This window comes from Pristis pectinata, chromosome 15 (genome assembly GCF_009764475.1).
Source record: "Pristis pectinata isolate sPriPec2 chromosome 15, sPriPec2.1.pri, whole genome shotgun sequence".
NCBI lineage: Eukaryota > Metazoa > Chordata > Chondrichthyes > Rhinopristiformes > Pristidae > Pristis > Pristis pectinata.
This window is the reverse complement of record NC_067419.1, coordinates 46,156,632-46,175,874: the sequence shown is the minus strand read 5'-3', so window position 1 is coordinate 46,175,874 and position 19,243 is coordinate 46,156,632. Positions and strand designations below refer to the sequence as shown.

The 19,243-nt window shown below is 46.0% G+C and overlaps 1 protein-coding gene across 7 annotated transcripts in view; it reads right to left on the bottom strand.

Moving 5' to 3' along the window:
* Positions 1–1,307: 1,307 nt before the first annotated feature.
* nav3 (neuron navigator 3) overlaps positions 1,308–19,243 on the bottom strand; it is a 377,674-nt gene continuing 359,738 nt past the window's right edge. For all 7 annotated transcript variants that reach the window (XM_052029889.1, XM_052029890.1, XM_052029891.1 and 4 more), the window contains 7 exons: positions 17,599–17,834; positions 15,746–15,900; positions 12,342–12,413; positions 9,224–9,420; positions 7,286–7,404; positions 4,962–5,165; positions 1,308–3,670 (listed from right to left, as the gene is read on the bottom strand). In XM_052029889.1, the coding sequence (XP_051885849.1) occupies positions 3,551–3,670; positions 4,962–5,165; positions 7,286–7,404; positions 9,224–9,420; positions 12,342–12,413; positions 15,746–15,900; positions 17,599–17,834 (1,103 nt within the window). In that variant the 3' untranslated portion in view covers positions 1,308–3,550. The remainder of the gene's footprint in view (positions 3,671–4,961; positions 5,166–7,285; positions 7,405–9,223; positions 9,421–12,341; positions 12,414–15,745; positions 15,901–17,598; positions 17,835–19,243) is intronic.

Genomic DNA, 19,243 nt, shown 5'->3' with positions numbered 1-19,243 from the left:
ACCCGGGTCTCTGGAGCTGTGAGGCAGTGGCACCTCCACCTGCAACTGGATTCTGGACTTCCTCTCTGAAAGGCCACAGTCAGTTCGTATTGGAAATGCCATCTCAAATATCACCAGGCTGAGCACTGGAGCCCCCCAGGGCTGCACGCTCAGTCCACCACTGTTCACACTGCCGACCCATGACTGTTCTGCCAACTCAAGCTCCAACCATATCATCAGGTTTGCTGATGATACAACAGTGGTGGGCCTCATCAGCAGGAATGATGAAACAGCTTACAGAGAGGAGGCGGCGAGGCTGGCGGATTGGTGCTCAGTCGACAATCTCTCCTTGAACGTGGACAAAACAAGGGAGATGATTGTGGATTTTAGAAAGGCCCAGGCTGACCACTTACCCCTGTGCGTCAGTGGCATCATTGTACAGAGAGTCAGCTGTTATAAGTTCTTGGGAATACATATAGCAGACAACCTGTCCTGGTCAACCAAAACCTCATCCCTCGCCAAGAAGGCACAGCAGCATCTCCACTTTTTACGGCGGCTGAAGAGAGCAAACCTGCCCTCCCCCCACCCTCACCACATTCTACAGGGGTATCATTGAGAGTGTCCTGACCAGCTGCATCTCTGCCTGGTACGGTAAATGTAACATCTCTGACTGTAAGCCTTTGCAGAGAATTGCGAGTACAGCGGGAAAGATCACTGGAGCACCTCTGCCCTCCATCCTGGATATCCACAACACACGATGCACACGCAAGGTCTGCAGAATCATAGATGACCCTCCTCATCCCTCCCACGACCTACTTGTCCCACTGCCGTCTGGTAAGTGGTACCGGAGCATCCGGGCCAGAACTACTAATTTGTGTAAGTTAGTACCATGGTTTTATCCCCCAGGCTGTCAGGCTCCTGAATACCCTGGAGACAAATGCCGCGTCAAAAGCCCTGGTTTGCACAACGACATATAAGAACTCTGGCTGCTGCTGAACATGTTTATACAATTAGTGCAACACACTGAGTTCTGTATTTTCCTCGTCCAACTCAGTTTTGCACAAACTCTGCACTAAATTTGTATTCTGCATATACCGTTTTTTGCACTATTTGCACTTTCACAATTTTTTTTGTCTGCGTTTATTGTATGTCTTCTGTTTTATGTATGTCCTCTGTTGTGTGAGTCTGGGGGAAGCGACATTTCGTTCCTCCATGTGTTGTTATAGCATATGGGGGAAAGACAATAAACTTCAACCTTGAACCTTGAATGTATTGATTAGAATTAAGAAACACTGGTAAGAAACCTAACTTGCCATGAAGAAAATTAATTCAATAAATAATATCACTTTAATGGTAAAGTCATAATTTAGACAGATACAGTGTGCATTATCTGAAAAATAAAACCCATATAGAAGCTGCAGAGACATTAAAACCGAGATTATCGTCCACTGTCCATTAATCCGGTTACACCCAAATACTCAAACTCAAAGGTTAAAAGGACTACAAAAAACTCTCCTGATGATTGCTTTTAACCATTTTTTTCCTCTTGTTTTCACTGATTATTTACATTGTATGTTACATCAAAATGTACAGAATATAAAATATGTTTTACAGAAAACTGTTCCACAAAAGAAAATCTCCGGAAGTCTCACTGAGATGTATCACGGACGGCAGCTTGGGTTAACAGTAGACTTGTGCTAAAACAAACTGGGCACCTGTTTGAGATGGCCAGCAACTACACAGATGATTCAATATTGGAGGCCGTCTACCTGTGGCTCAACCAAGACCTCATGGTGGGCGGCTCCAGATAGCAATCATCGTCACCACACACACAGGATTAAACACATCCCATCTACACAGAGAATTTTCAAAAATCCCAGCATATTCGAGTGAATATAAATGCTTACACCAAGTAATACACCGTGAAGGAATTTTCAACTCTTTTACTGTGCAAGGCAAAACCAAAAAAAAAATCTTTCCTAATTCTTCCTTTTTTTTGTCTTTCCATTTACAACTTCCCATACTTGTGCAAAAACCCTAACGCAGAGAGCCCCACCTTGCCCCACCCAGAGCAACGAGGACGTAAACCCCACTGAAGTCCATCATCTTCCCCTCCCCTTCCATCTCTCACTCCTCTTCCCAAATGGAAAAAGGCTGGCTCCATATACCGCAGAACATTAAGTTGGGGAGGATAAATCTAACCTCAATCTAGCACCCAGCAAGAGGCAGATGGAATTGGGATGAGCAGATCTGAGTGACCTCTTTTGAGTTGTCGGGGGTGCAAGGTGGGGAGGGAGGGAGAGCCTTGTCCCCGATACGCTCGGGTGAGCACTGGGCTTTCTTACAGGTAGTAGAAACATGCTGTAAGTCTATAGAAGCAAACAATTTGTGCTCTTCTTTCGAGTGGTCACCCTATGGGATGACCTTCAGTGGAGAACTGCTGTAGCCCACCCACCAAGCATTGTCCTCGATGAATTCTAAAATCTGTTGATGAACTGGGAAAGGGAATAGAGATGCACACACAATGAGAGAGGAGTGTGTGAAGATCAGTCGAGCTGCCCTTTTGTTTTGATCCAAGAGTAAAACCCTGAAGACACTGTTGTTAAGAGGTTCATCCTTTTTCTACCTGGCGAGCGTGCGATTAACCTGCTCCCCTCCAGGAAATCTCCAACACCACTGAGGATTGGTGTGCAGATGAAGTGGCTTTATTTCACTCCCGTAATCTGTTGGAAATAAGGCAAGTGATTTCAGCACCATGTTTACTGCTATTCAGAGCAGACGCTGAGACTTTCCACAACCTGTGATGATGTAGCCCTTCACAAACTAAGGTTATCACTTGCACCATTGGTGGATGTTTGAGTAGGTCTGGTGACTGAGAGACCTTCCTGTCAAGTTAAAAGACCTGTAAAAAGAAAACAATATACAACAGTAGAAATCCAGAGGAGAAAAGCCTGTTGGATAGGGAGAGTGGTTGGAACTCTTCAGCACCAAGAAAGCTGGGGTGTGTCCAGCGAGTTTGATGGAGTCAGCCCCACTGTGGGTGCACACATTATGACCCTCGCTCATTATTTTGTGCTTATTGTGTGCAAGGTCTCCAGATATGGAGTCAGTGAGGGGTGTAAACCATGGACTAATTCCAGCTGTTCCAACCAGCACCAAGGGAATAGAGAGCTGAGGTCAGGGCAGAAATTGTACAGTGACTGATCCATTCCCTACAGCACCTCAAATCAATTCTGAAACAGGTTTACACGTCTAAATACTTGTAAGGTTCCAGTTTGGTTTAATTTATGTGCAACTTTTTTTTGTGTGTGTGTTATTTTGTTTAAGAAACATCAACAAACCCACTTGTGGTCCAACCAGGCTAAGTCAGTGCAGTCCAACACAGCTTGTTCAAGCTGTACAAACCCTCTCCGAGAAACCCTGTCCCCATGCAATCTGCAGATGGACATCTGTGCCCTGGTGTTGATCTCTTGATCTCCGTTTCACACCATCAGTAGATGAGGGTGGAAAGGTTGGGTTTCTGACCAGCAGTCTGTGAGCAGTCCACCATTCCATCCCCTTGAAGTTTGCTTCAGAGAGTGGACTCCAAAGATGAATCTAGGATGTCGTCGTGGTGACTAGTGCTGTCGCTGTCGCAGCTCTGTGTGCTGGAGTAGTTGGCCGCCTCCTGAAGTCTCATCAGCATGTTCATCTGGGAGGAGATTAGACATTCATTCCGGGCAAACGTAAGCTAATATTGGTTTAAACCCGTAATCAAACGCACTCTATGTGCAAACTACAGGATTAAATTGTCAGCACTCAACCTGTGTAAATACGGTCAGGTGAAACCCGAGGATAAGATGTCTTTATTAGTCACATGCACATCGAAACACACAGTGAAATACATCTTTTTGCGTAGAGTGTTGTGGGGGCAGCCCGCAAGTGTCGCCACGCTTCCGGCGCCAACATAGCATGCCCACAACTTCCTAACTCGTAAGTCTTTGGAATGTGGGAGGAAACCGGAGCACCCGGAGGAAACCCACTCAGACACAGGGAGAACGTACAAACTCCTTACAGACAGCGGCCGGAATTGAACCCGGGTCGCTGGTGCTGTAATAGCGTTACGCTAACCGCTACACTACCGTGCCTGCCCCTACACTAGGAGAACATGCTGATAAAAGACAGAGGGTCTGCATGCGAGTGCTTGTGAGTGAAAGCAGATATGTCCGTGCAAGTGTGAGACAGTGCGTCTGGATATATGCAAGTGTACATATCTGGGAATATGTATGTGAGGGTTTGTGTGAGTGTACATATCTGCCTGAGTGCATCTGTCCCTGAATGTATTTACACGTATACCTATGTGTGTGGGTCTGTATGCATCTGCCAGAGCATGTGTATATGTGTATGTGTCAGTGTGCCTGTGTGTCTATAAGTGTGTTTGTATGTGCACTGGTATAGTGCATCTGTCAGCACGTCTGTAAATCTGTGTCTGTGTGTTTGTTTCTGTGTGCGTGTGTGTGTGTGTGTGTGTGCGCGCCCATGTACGTGTCTGTATCTGTGTGACTGTGTTTATCTGTGTGTGTGTGTGTGTGTGCCCATGTACATGTCTGTGTCTGTGTGACTGTGTTTATCTGTGTGTGTGCCCATGTACATGTCTGTGTCTGTGTGACTGTGTTTATCTGTGTGTGTGTGTGTGTGTGTGTGTGTGTCTGTGTGTGTGCCCATGTACATGTCTGTGTCTGTGTGACTGTGCGTATCTGTGTGTGTGCTTCTCTCCCTGTAACATTGCCTACACCACGAACACTGTGCTGAGTATCCTCATTTGCATTTTAACTTACACACTGGGGAATGCTTGTTCACTCATGACCAGACTCTGTGACCAGCCCACATCGTGGATCGGAGAGCTGTTGGCTCTGTCACTGCAGCAGAATAAACACAGCCCCTTACAACACACCCACCATCAAGCCGTGAGCCACGGACAGAGTCTCTGTGGGATCACTCACCAGTGGGTCTCCGTCGCTGTCGCTCTGGGGGACCTGCTTGGAGGAGCCTCCTTCCTTGGCCGAGAGGTGCCCGTCATAGCCCACGTCTTCAGGCCGCAGCTGCAGGAGGCATGGCCACTCCTGCTGCAGGGAGCCAGCGCTCCAGGGGTACGTGTCCACCACCCAGCGGGATGGATCCTCCCACTCCGCCCTTGTGCCGTACAACTGACAAGTGGCAGGAGACACAAGATGTAAATCCACCAGCTCAACACACCAGGACAGCATGCTAAATTGTGGCCCTCTCAACGTACGTGCACCGGAGACAGCATCCTATCCGGATGCATCACGGCTTGGGACGGCAACTGCTCTGCCCGGGACCACAAGAAACTGCGGAGAGTCATGGACACAGCCCAGCGCATCATGGAAACCAGCCTCCCCTCCATTGAGGTCAGGAAGCACCTGTGGAGGGAAATGGACAGTTGACGTTTCAGGTCGAGACCCTTCTCGCCAGGTCCCCAAAATGTCACACGTTTCAGGGACCAGATGAAGGGTCTTGATCCGAAACGTCGACTGTCCGTTTCCCTCCACAGATGCTGCCCGACCCGCTGAGTTCCTCCAGCGGTTTGTGTGCTGCTCCAGATTCCAGCATCTGCAGTCTCTGGTGTTCCCTCCATTGACTCGGGTCTATACTTCCCGCTGCCCTAGTAAAATGACCAACATAATCAAGTATCCCTCCCACCTGGTCATTCTCTCTTCTCCCCGCCTCCCATCGGGCAGAAGATATGAAAGCTTGAGGGCACGTAGCACCAGGCTCAAGGACAGCTTCTATCCTGCTGTTATAAGACTCTTTAATGGTAAAGATGAACTTTTGATCTCTCAGTCTACCTCATCGTAGCCCTTGCACCTTATTGTCTGCCTGCACTGCACTTTCTCTGTAACTGTAACACTAACTTCTGCTTTCTGTTATTGCTTCTCCCTTCGTACAACCTTGATGCACTGATGTTTTGGAATGATCTGTATGGATGGCATGAAAGACAAGGCTTTTCACTGTATCTCGGTACATGTGACAATAATACACCAATTACCAATTACTTACAGGACGTGGGCATTGCTGGCAAGGCCAGCATTAATTGCCTATCCCTAATTGCCCTTGAGAAGGTGAGGGTGAGCTGCCCCCTGGAAGCACTGCAGTCCTTCTGGTGAAGGTGCTCCCACAGTGCAGCTGGGTAACATGGAAATATAAAAATTGGGAGCAGGATATAGGCCATTCGGGCCTTCAAGGTTAGAAGGATGAGGGGGGATCTCATTGAAACCTACCGAATATTAAAAGGCTTGGATAGAGTGGACGTGGAGAGGATGTTTCCAGTAGTGGGAGAATCTAGGACCAGAGGGCACAGCCTCAGAATAGAAGGACTGAGGCCTGAGATGAGGAGGAATTTCTTTAGCCAGAGGGTGGTGAATCTCTGGAACACATTGCCACGGAGGGCTGTGGAGGCCAAGTCATTGGGTGTACTTAAAGCGGAGGTTGATAAGTTTTTGATTCGTAAGGATGTCAAAGGTCACGGGGAGGAGGCAGAAGAATGGGGTTGAGAGGGAAAAATAAATCAGCCATGATCGAATGGCGGGGCAGACTCGACGGACCGAATGGTCTAATTCTGCTCCTATGTCCTATGGTCCACCAATCACCTACCGGCTCCCGTCCCACCCTTTCTCCTCTCCTCTTTGTACCTCTACACTCCTCTACACTCGCAGACGTGAAACATCAACAAATCCTCTCCCCCCACAGATGCTACTCCACCCGCTGAGTTCCTCCAGAAGATCGTTTCTTTGCATCCAGTTGACTGTGGCAGATGTGTTCTTTTCCTGCCACCCTGAAATTTTGGTCCCGTTATCTTCAGTGCGGATTATAGTCATTTTTATGTCTTGCACTGTATTGCTGCCGCAAAACAGCAAACTTCCCGACATATGTCGGTGATAATAAACCTGATCCTGATTCCGATTTTACAAGCATCATGATTCCAATAGATATCGGAACCAGGTACGGCATTAACTTCCAAAAAGGAAAACAAAGTTCTTGAAGTGGAAAATGTTGCAGGGCTAGAAGGAAAGGGGCAGCTGATGCATGGTGGGCCAAATGGCTTCTTTCTGTGATTCCACCCTTCTGATTGAAGTAAGCTAGTTATTGGAGAGCAAGCGTCCAGTGGATGTGAGATACAGGTAGACATCTGCTTTGAAGCAATATTTTGATTTATGATGTTGGGATACTGGAAAACCTCAATGCAGATATGGATTTAATATCACATTTGACAAATAGAGCTGACGAAAAACTTAGGTAAGGCATTTACCTGAAGACCCTCTCGAACTGCTTCCAGAAGATAAGGGATGAGGGAATAGTTCCACAGATCTGTGAACCACACTCTGGAACCATCCACTTCCAAAGGGCAGGAAAGGAAGAGGCGGGGACCTAAAACGTAGAAATTTAATAAATCAGTCAATTCACAAACTAAGGATATCTTGTCCATGCCAAGTACTATAGTGGTTACATTACTGGAAGACAGGATTGTCAAACAGGAAGCTCCACAGAAAGCATCCCTCACCAAATTTTATTGATGCGCTATAGGAATCATCCTATCCGGATGTATCACGGCTTGATAAGGCAACTGCTCTGCCCAAGACAACAAGAAACGGCAGAGAGTTGTGGACACAGCTCAGCACATCAGGGAAGCCAGCCTCCCCTCCATGGACTCTGTCTACACTTCTCGCTGCCTCGATATAGCAGCCAACATAATCAAAGACCCCACCCGGGACATTCTCTCTTCTCCCCTCTCCCATCAGGCTGAAGATATAAAAGCATGTACCACCAGGCTCAAGGACAGCTTCTACCCTGCTGTTATAAGACTATTGAACAGTCTCCTAGTATGATAAAATGGACTCTTGACCTCACAATCTACCTCGTTACGACCTTGCACCTTATTGTCTGCCTGCACTGCACTTTCTCTGTAACCGTAACACTTTATTCTGCATTCTGTTGTTGTTTTACCCTCTTCTACCTCAATGCACTGTGTAATAAAATGATCTGTACAAACGGTATGCAAGACAAGTTTTTCACTGTATCTCAGTACGGGACAATAATAAATCAATTTCAATTCCATTACCATAGCTGATGGGGGACTTAAACTCAAGTAAGTCATTAAGCTGGATTCTGAAATCTATTATCACAAAGCAAAAGATGCTATTAAACTGGAAAGAGTGCAGAAAAGATTTACAAGGATGTAGCCAGGACCTGAGGGACTGAGCTATAGGGAGAAGTCAGACAGACTAGAACTTTATTCCTTGGAGTGTAGCAGACTGAGGGGTGATCTTATAGAAGTGTGTAAAATCATGAGGGCCATAGATATGGTGAATGCACACAGTCTTTTTCCCAGGGTTGGGGGATCAAGAACTAGAGGGCATAGGTTTAAGGTGAGAGGGGAGAGATTTAATAGGAATCTGAGGGGCAACTTTTTTACACAAAGAGTGGTATGTACGTGGAATGAGCTGCCAGAGGAAGTGGTTGAGGCAGGAACAATAACAACTTTTAAAAGATAGTTGGACAGGTACATGGATTGGAAAGGTTTAGAGGGGTATGGGCCAAACACTGGCAAACGGGACTTGCTTGGATGGTTGGCATGGACCAGTTGGGCTGAAGGGCCTGTTTCTGTGCTGTATGACTCTATGACCCTACCACATCTAGTTTACTGATGTCTCTCGGTGAAAGACATCTGCCATTGTTACCCAGTCCAGTCTTTTTGTGACTCCAGACCTACAGTGAAGTTAAGACGTGGTAACAAACGATGATCCTGCTGGTGATGTTCACATGCTGTGAATGAATTTTAAGACCACCTCTCTGATGGGAGGACCACCATCCGGGCCGTGCCCTCTTCTCGATGCTGCCATCAGGCAGGAGGTACAGGAGCCTGAACACTCACACATCATGGTTCAACAACAGCTTCTTCCCCACTGCCACCAGGTTCTTGAACAGATCTGAAAAACCCTAACACTACCTCGCATGATATTTCTTTTTCTCTCTCTTTCAATTTGCACAAGTGGTGTTATGTTAATTTTGTCATATAATCTATGTAAAATTTATGTTAATTAAACTTTATGTTAACATGTCTGTAATGCACTGTGCTGCTGCTGAAAAAAGCCAATTTTCATGGCATTTATACCCTGGGCATGTGTGCCTGTGACAATAAATTTGAACTTGAACATGAGATGAGGTGATTCGTGCACTTGCAACTCACCTATGGTCACGTCAGAAGAACTGTGAGTTTCCAGGAAGCCATTGAGGTGCTGCCACACTTTGGGAATCCAGTCGATAATTCTGAGGAGGTCGTTGTTGCGCATGTTTTTGTCAATTTCCGTCTCGATCAGCTTACGGCGTAAGTACCGGCCCAGAAATCCTTTCACGGGTTCGGTGTGATTGGCACACAGCACCCACCTACACAGGAAGGGCAGAGCACAAAGTGGGAAATACAGAGGTCACATGTACTGCCTGCACAGCCGTCTCCTCCAGCCCCTTTCCTCACCCTATCATGACGATTCTGGATGCTGCCATCAGGCAGGAGGTTACAGGAGCCTGAAGACCCACACCTCACAGTTCAACAACAGCTTCTTCCCCACTGCCGTCAGGTTCTTGATGCTGCCATCAGGCAGGAGGTTACAGGAGCCTGAAGACCCACACCTCACAGTTCAACAACAGCTTCTTCCCCACTGCCGTCAGGTTCTTGAACCCACCTGATAAACCTTCACACTGCCTCAGACTACATTTCCTTTCTCGCTCTCTCAACTTCCACTGGTGCCAATATGTTTTGTTGTGTAAGTTATGTATAATTTATGTTAATTTGTTTATGTTAACTTATGTTTGTCAGGGCACAGTAGTGTAGCGGTCAGCGTAACGCTATTAAAGCGCTAGCGACCCGGGTTCAATTCCGGCCGCCATCTGTAAGGAGTTTGTACATTCTTCCCGTGTCTGCGTGGGTTTCCTTCGGGTGCTCCGGCTTCCTCCCACATCCTAAAGACGTACGGGTTAGGAAGTTGTGGGCATGCTATGTTGGCGCCGGAAGCGTGGCCACACTTGCGGGCTGTCCCCAGAACACTCTACGCAGAAGATGCATTTCACTGTGTTTCGATATACATGTGACTCATAAAGATATCTTATGTTTGTAATGTACTGTGCTGCTGTTGCAAAAAGCTAACTTTCATGGCATTTATTACCCTGGGTACACATGCCTTTGACAATAAACTTGAACAACACTCCGCTCCGTGCTCCCTCGTAGATTCTCCAAGCTTCCGCTGTTGACCCCATTGCTCCCTGTGGCAACAAAGTCCACATTCAAACCTCCCTCATTGGTTTACTGATGGTTACTATTCAACCTGGAGAGGGGGCATGTGGTCTTACCACAACCTTCTCAACTGTGGGATGCGTACAGGATAACCTTACCAAACACTGACAATCTGATCCCAATCTGGCCATTTCACGGTCATGATTACTGAGTTCCAATTTTCTTATTAAATCCCAGATTTACTTATTTCTCCAAATTTACATTCCCAGCTGCTGTGGTGGGACTTGAAGTTACTGCTGAAGCTCAGAACTCTGGCCGTGAGTCCACTAACCCAACTAGCACTCCTTGTTGACCGTCAGCCTCCAGAGATCCCTGCAAAAGCAACGGACTAAACAGCAGAAGTAAAAACAAATGAGTTCTCATCAAGATATGGGGAGATATTTAGTCATTTCATTCTGGGGAGAGATTGGATGGGCTAGGCTTGTTTTCCCAGGAGTGAATGAGGCTGAAGAGTGATATAAGATTATGAGAGGCATAGATAGGGTAGATAGTCTTTTTCCTGTGGTAATGGTATCAAAAGCAAGAGGGCATGGGTTTGAGGTGAGAGGAAAGAGTTTCAAAGGGGATCTGAGGGGTAAATGTTTTACACAGAGTGGTTGATATCTGGAACGCAATGCCAGAGGAGGTATGAAATCAGATACAATCAGGTAGAGGTCATTAAATAGGCAAAGTACAGAAGGATACAGACCTAATTCGGGCAAATTGGTATTGGTTTATTATTGTCACATGTACTGAGGTACAGTGAAAAACTTGTCTTGCACACCGATCACACAGGTCAATTCATCACACAGTGCAGTTACATTGGGCTAGTACAGTGTAGTAAAGAATTAGTGTAGATGGGTAAAAAGGTCAGTATGGGCCGAAGGGCCTGTTTCTGCGCTGTACGATTCTATGGCTCTGTAATTCTTAACTGTCTCAAGGCTTAACAGGCTCAAGGACAGCTTCTATCCTGCAAGACTATTGAACAGTCCCCTGGTACAATAAGATGGACTCTTGACCTCACAATCTACCTCGTTATGGCCCTTCAACCTTATTGTCTGCCTGCACTGTACTTTCTCTGTAACAGTAACACTTTATTCTGCATTCTAAGATAAGAAAAGAAATGCATCTTTTGCGTAGAGTGTTCTGGGGGCAGCCCGCAAGTGTCGCCACGCTTCCGGTGCCAACATAGCACGCCCACAACTTCCTAACCCGTACGCCTTTGGAATGTGGGAGGAAACCGGAGCACCCGGAGGAAACCCACGCAGTCACGGGGAGAACGCACAAACTCCTTACAGATAGTGGCCGGAATTGAACCCAGATCGCTGGTGCTGTAATAGCGTTACGCTAACCGCTACACTACCGTGCCTCCTGTTACTGTTTTCCCTTGTACTACCTCAATGCACTGTTGTAAGGAAATGATCTGTATGGATGACATGCAAAACAAAGTTTTTCACTGTACCTCGGTACATGTGACAATAATAAACCAATTTAAGTTAATTTAATTTAATCTCTTCAGTTCAAGGGCAAATGCCATCAGCAATGTCCACATCCTGGGAATCAATAAATTTAAAAACAACATTTTCAACCTTGATTTTGATCAAGCAGCCAAAATCTTAAAGCAAAACCAAACTGATGGAAGAACTCAGTATGTCAGGCAGCATCTGTGGAGGCAAAGGGATGGTCGAGACCCTTCATCAGGACTGAGAGTGTAGAGGGGAGATAGCCAGTGTGGAGAAGTGAGAGGGAGAGGTGAGACAGGCTGGTAGGTGAGAGGTAGAAGCAGGTGGGGGGGAGAAGAGAGGATGATGCCTTCTTCACCACCAAGCACAAACTTGAAGAACAGAACCTCATATTCCACTTGGGTAGCTGACAGCCCAATGGTACGAGCATTGAATTTTCCAATTCCTGGTAACCCACTTCCACTGTTTGTCTTTTCCACCCCTACCAGACCACCCAGGATATCTCTCCCTTTCACACCACACCCTCCCTTCATTATCGGGTGTCAAAGGAAGAAGCTGTCGACGTCTGAAGATACCTGAAGTTGTGGTGAAGCTCCAGGTTAGCCGATGAGGAGACAGCCTGGTTCATCGTTCCAATGACGTATGGACTGCCGAAATAAAATACACAAAGGTTCCATACAGCTGCCAGACACAAACTGAATCAATGCATTTTCTTTATATAACGGTAGTGGGAATGGTACAGGGCATGCATTTAAGGTGAGGGGGGGAAAGTTTAAAGGAGATGTGCTGGGCAAATTTTTTACACAGAGAGTGGTGGGCGTCTGGAACGCGCTGCCAGGGGTAGTGATGGAGGCAGATATGACAGAGGTGTTTAAGAGACTGTTAGGTAGACACATGAATATGCAGGGAATGGCGGGATATAGATCATGTGCAGGCAGAAGAGATTTACTTTAATTTGGCATCGTGTTTGGCACAGACATTGTGGGCCGAAAGGCCTGTTCCTGTGCTGTGTCTGTGTTCAATTTTCCACAGTGGGATTCCTCTACAACTTGGAGAGAGGGAAGGAAAATGCCAGAAAGGACGAGGTCCCATCTTTTGGATGAGACATTAAACTGATGTCCCCTCTGGTCTCTAGGGTGGACACTAAAGATCCCATGGTCAGTACTTAATCCCTCAGTCAATATTGTTAAAACGGTCAATGTTTTCATTAGCACATTACCCTATGAAGCTTGCTGTGCACAAATTGGTTGCTGTGTTTCCTATATCATAACACCACTAAGGTACTTCATTGTCTGTGAAGGACTTTGTGATGTCTGATGTCATGAAAGCTGCTCTAAGCACGTGAAAGACTTTCAAAACTGCAATGTTAAGTATGGAGCAGGCTGTGTGTCAATGTGTCTGTTTATATTAGAACATAGAACATAGAACACTACAGCACAGTACAGGCCCTTCGGCCCACAATGTTGTGCCAACGTTATATCCTGCTCTAAGATCTATCTAACCCTTCCCTCCCACAGAGCCCCTTATTTTTCTATCATTCATGTGTCTATCTAAGAATCTCTTAAATGTCCCTAATGTATCTGCCCCCCACAACCTCTACCGGTATTGTGTTCACGCACCCACCACTCTCTGTGTGAAAAACTTACCCCTGACATCCTGTTGGTTGCAGGAGGGGCAGGATTGGCAGCTCAATGTTCCAGGGTTCTGTTGTTTTAGACATGATAGAGGGGGAGGTATTAAAGGAGGGGTTGCATTACTCATTGGGGAAAATGTCATGACATTGCTCAGAGAGGACCTACTGGAGGGCTCAGCAACCGAGGCAATTGGGTGGGGCTGAGAAATAAAAAAGGGATGACCACGTGAATGGAACTATATTATAGACCTCCCGATAGTCAGCAGGATTTAGAGGAGCAAATCTGTAGACAGATAGCAGAGAGCTGTAGTAAATATAAAGATGTGATAGTAGGTGATTTTAACTTCAGGAAAGTTTCCTTCATCAACATGTAGAGGTCCCAACTAGAAAGAGCGCGATAGAGATCTCCTGTTAGGGAATAAGACAGGGTTGGTGACAGTAGTGAGTGTAGGGGAACACTTTGGATCTAGTAATCATAATTCCATTAGTTTCAAGATAATTATGGAGAAGGATAGGACTGGTCCTTGGGTTAAGATTCTAAACTGGACGAAGGCCAATTTTGATGGCATCAGAAGGGACCTGGCAGGCGTGGATTGGGATAGGCTGTTTCCCGGCAAAGAGATGCTTGGTAAGTGGGAGGCCTTCAAAAGTGAAATATTGGGAGTACAGAATCTGTATTCTCCTGTGAGAATCAAAGGCAAGGCTAACAGGTTTAGGGAACCTTGGTTATTGAGGGATATTGAGGCCCTGGTAAAGGAAAAGGAGGCACATATCAGGTATAGGCAGTTAGGATCAAATGAGGTGCTTGAGGAGTATAAGAAATAGAAGAGAACACTTGAGAGAAATCAGGAGGGCTAAAAGAAGACATGAGGTTGCTCTGGCAGACAAGGTGAAAGAGAATCCCAAGGGTTTCTATATAAGTGCAAAAGGATAGTAAGGAACAAAATTGGTCCTCTTGAAGATCAGCGTGGTCATCTATGCGTGGAATCGAAAGAGATGGGGGAGATCTGAAATGAATTTTTTGCATCTGTATTTACTTGGGAGACAGACACAGGGTCTATAGAACTGAGGAAAAAGAGTAGTGAGGTCATGGACCGTATCCAGATTACGGAAGAGGAGGTGCTTGCTGTCTTGAGGCGAGTGAAGGTGGATAAATCTCCAGGGCCAGACAAGGTGTCCTCTCGGACCTTGTGGGAGGCTAGTGCAGAAATTGCAGGGGCCCTAGCAGAGATTTTTAAAACATCCTTAGCCACGGATGAGGTGCCAGAGGACTGGAGGATAGCTAATGTTGTTTCATTGTTTAAGAAAGGCTCTAAGAATAAGCCGGGAAACTATATGCCAGTGAGCCTGATGTCAGGTATGGGTAAATTACTGGAAGGTATTCTGAGGGACAGGATATATAAGTATTTGGATAGACAGGGTGTGATTAGGGATTCATAACTCAGGGCATTGTGTACAGGAGTTGGGATATTATGTTGAAGTTGTATAAGATGTTGGTGAGGCCAAATTTAGAGTATTGTGTGCAGTTCTGGTCACGTACCTACAGGAAAGATATCAATAAGCTTGAAAGAGTGCAGAGAAAATTTACACGGATGTTGCCGGGACTCGAGGACCTGAGTTATAGGGAAAGGTTGAATAGGTTAGGACTTTATTCCTTGGAGCACAGGAGAATGAGGGGAGATCTTATAGAGGTGTACAAAATTATGAGGGGTATAGATAGGGTGAATGCATGCAGGCTTTTTCCCCTAAGGTTGGGTGAGACTAGAGCTAGAGGACATAGGCTTAGGGTGAAAGGTGAAATATTTAAGGGGAATCTGAGGGGGAACTTCTTCACTCAGAGGGTGGTGCGAGTGTGGAACGAGCTGCCAGTGGAAGTGGTGGACACGGGTTCAATTGTAACATTTAAGAGAAGTTTGGATAGGTACATGGATGGGAGAGGTATGGAGGGATATGGTCCAGGTGCAGGTAGATGGGACTAGGCAGAAAACCATGGATGAGATGAGCCAAAGGGTCTGCTTCTGTGCTGTAGTGGTCTATGACTCTACGACTATGAACCCATGAACACCTCATTATTCATTTATTTTTGCACGATTTATTTATTTTTATAATTTATAGTATTTTTATGTCTTGCACTGTACTGCCGCTGCAAAATCAACAAATTTTACGTCATATAAGTCAGTGATAATAAATCTGATTCTGATAATTTCACAGAAATGGGACATGTTTCTGCAGGAAATCTTAGGAACTAAACATGCTGCCTCGTGAACAAATATCAATGTACAGATATATTTCATATGCCTCCTTAAAATGCATCCATTACTCTACACCAATGACCGAGTCACTCACCATTTGTGGTACCTACAGTTGAGGAATCCATTGAAGATATCACTCAGAGAGCCAACGTGATGGAGGTTGTCCAGGATTATTACCAGTGGAAGATCAGATCCATTATCTGCAGCAGCACACTGATCAGCCAGATTTGACAGGTATTGCCGCAATTCCTTCCAATTGATTTGAAAAAGACACATTTATTTCAGTGATATCTCCATTTTTTCCTGAGTTTACGTAATCTCAATACTCAATCATTTCTGGGGGACTCTCTTCTGTGTCCCAGGCTAAAGAACCCTTGGTGAAGCGACACTCCACCCATCGGTCAACGGTCCATTTCCCTCCACAGATGCTGCCTGGCCCACTGAGTTCCTCCAGCAGTTTGCTTTCACCGCCTTGTCCTGCCGCACATCCTGCCCTGGTCTGACTGCATCACTTCATACTTGTCCTGAGTTAAATTCCATCAGCCATTCCCTTGCCCACTTCCCCAGTTGATGTAGATCCTGTAGTAACCGGACAGAAGAGATTTTGCCCACAACTATCAGGTTCAATGAACTCTATTGGATTCTTGACCTCACAATCTACCTCATTATGGCCTACACCTTATTGTTTGCCTGCACTGCACTTTCTCTGTAACTGTGACACCTTATTAGAGATTGGACAAACTTGGGTTGTTTCCTCTGGAGGCTGAGGGGAGACCTGATAGAGGTTTATAAGATCATAAGAGGCACAGATAGAGTAGACAGCCACTATCTTTTTCCCAGGGTTGAAATATCTAATACTAAGGGGCATGCATGTAAGGTGAGAGGGGGTAGGTTCAAAGGAGATGTGCGGGGCAAGTTTTTTTACACAGAGAGTGGTTGGTGCCTGGAATGCGCTGCCAAGGGTGGTGGTGGAGGCAGATACGATAGAGGCATTTAAGAGGCTCTTTGAGGCACATGAAGTTGCAGAGAATGGGGGTATTTGGTGATTGTGTAGGCAGAAAGTATTAGTTTAGTTAGGCATTTAATTACTTGTTTAATTAGTCCAGCACAACATCATTGGTCAGAGGGCTTGTTCCTGTGCTGTACTGTTCTATGTTTGACTCTACATTCTGTTATTGTTTTCCCTTGTACTACTTCAATGCACTGATGTGATGAAATGATCTGTATGGATGGCAGGCAAAACTGTTTCAATACTAAACTAATTTACCAAATATTTCACAGCTTGTGGTGGGATTTGAACTTGCAACCTTCTGTGTTGCTTATCCAAAATCACCAGACAATGCTCAACTAGCTTACGTCTACAAAACTACGGGTGCCGGGGCTGACTGTTGGCATCTGTCCCACCACCCCAGTGATTTGGCATTCAGGTCTTGCACCTTCCAAGGGTCAGTGGGTGACACACTTCCAGCGCTGAGTCAGGAGACTCTCCAGAACCTCGCACACAAAACCATAGGCTGATGAGCCAATGCAGGACCAAGGGAGCGCTCCACTGTCAGAGAATGAAATGTTAAACAAAGTCCCAGTCGGCCTGTTGTGAACCAGGCCTCTCGGTTGCATATCGAAGATCCCATGGAAGTATTTTATGAGAGAGAAGAGGATTTCTCCCAGCGTCCTGGCCAATACCAATCCCCCAATCAAGGATAGATTATCAATTATAATCACATTGCGGCATGTGCGATCTTCCTGGGCACAGACTGGCTGCCATACTTCCTACATCACAACAGCGACCACACTGCAGAAGATCTCCGCCAGGCATCAGTGGTTGGCTAGCTGCAGGAAGGCGCTATAGAAATGCCTGTCTGTTGCCCTTCCTGCCTGAACCACAAGAACTGCTCTTCGGATGAGTTCATTGAGCTGTTGGAGATTCCCCTGGGAGTCCTTCCTTACCTTGCTGGACTTGTGGTCCACATTGAATGTGGCTATCGATCCGTTGGTGACTTCCCGTCCGGATCTATTCACCAGGAACTCAGCAAGTTTATTGGCCAGGTAGGTTTTCCCAGTTCCACTGGGTCCAGACAGGATGATCCGTCGATGCTCCAGTAGGACATTGAGGTAACAGTGCATCGTGGGCTTTGGAATCAGAGCCTCGAACACCAAGCTGTCCACACTATTCTCCGCCACACCTACAAACAAGACAAACCGTAATCTCAATCAGGGTAAAGCTTCAAGGAAGGATGGTGGGAGTAGAGTCTCAGTTCGGAGGCAGCGTTAAACATGCCGTGATAAATTGGCAGCTCCCTATCCCACTTTACTGCTCCAATTCAACCAGACTGCTGATCGTCTTGAATGAATTGGAGAAACCAGTTAAAGGATCCGTAAGGACTAACATTTACCCCTCATTTGCCATCACAGAGAAAACAATTGGATCTTTTGGACAAGACACTGAACCAAGGGTCCGTTTCTTTGAGGGAAATGAGAGATCCTGGGCACTATTTGAAAGTGCAGGGAAGGGTGAATTCTCTCTGGGGTCCTGCCCTCGGTCAGCTTCCTGAACTACTACAGTCACTTGTAATGTTAATTCAGGTTAAAAAACAGAGTCCTTCCTTTGTCACATTCTGTTCCTTGGAACAAAGGGTTAACTCAACCTTCCTTTTAATACAGACCCAATAACCTTCATGGTCCTCTCAAAAACACCCAATAATCTTTTCATCCCCTTCCCCAGCTCTTAACCTCTCTCTCTCACTCTTTCTCTCTCACACACACTCTCACTCCTCACTTTCTCTCTCTCACACACACTTTTACTCTCTCGCTCTCTCACACACAAATTCTCTCATTGCTCACTTTCTCTCACACACTCTCAGATATACCCTCTCAAACTCTCTCTAACACACTTTTACTCTCTCACTCCCTTTCACACAAACACTCATTTTCTCTCTCACACACTCTCTTTAACACTTTTTTCTCTCTCTCACACACACTCTCTTACATACACACACTCTCCCACACTCTCTCTCACATCTCACGCACACATTCTCTCCAAGAAACAAAGACATTTCATTGCTTGTGAGATGCGTTAGGACAACTGAGATCTCGAAGGTTCCTTGGAGGTATAAGTTCGATTTGTCTCTCTTCCATTCATTCATCGATAGAGGTGTCCAAGATGATAAGAGGCATAGATCGAGTGGACAGTCAGAGACCTTTTCTCAGGGTGAAAATGGCTAACACAAGGGGGGCATAATTTTAAGGTGACTGGGAGAAGGTATAAGGGAGATGTCAGGGGTAAGTTTTTTACACAGAGAGTGGTGGGTGCGTGGAACGCACTGCCGGCAGAGATTGTGGGGGCAGATACATTAGGGACATTTAAGAGACTCTTAGATAGACACATGAATGATAGAAAAATGGAGGGAGGGAAGGGTTAGATAAATGTTGGCACAACAACATGGGCTGAATGGCCTGTACTGTGCTGTAGTGTTCTACGTTCTATCACTGATTTAAGGAGCTTGCAGGACACAAACTGGGTGCCTCATTTCCTGCATTACTACAGTGCCCACACCTCAAAGATACATTGTATGGGAATACTTACTTTACTTCA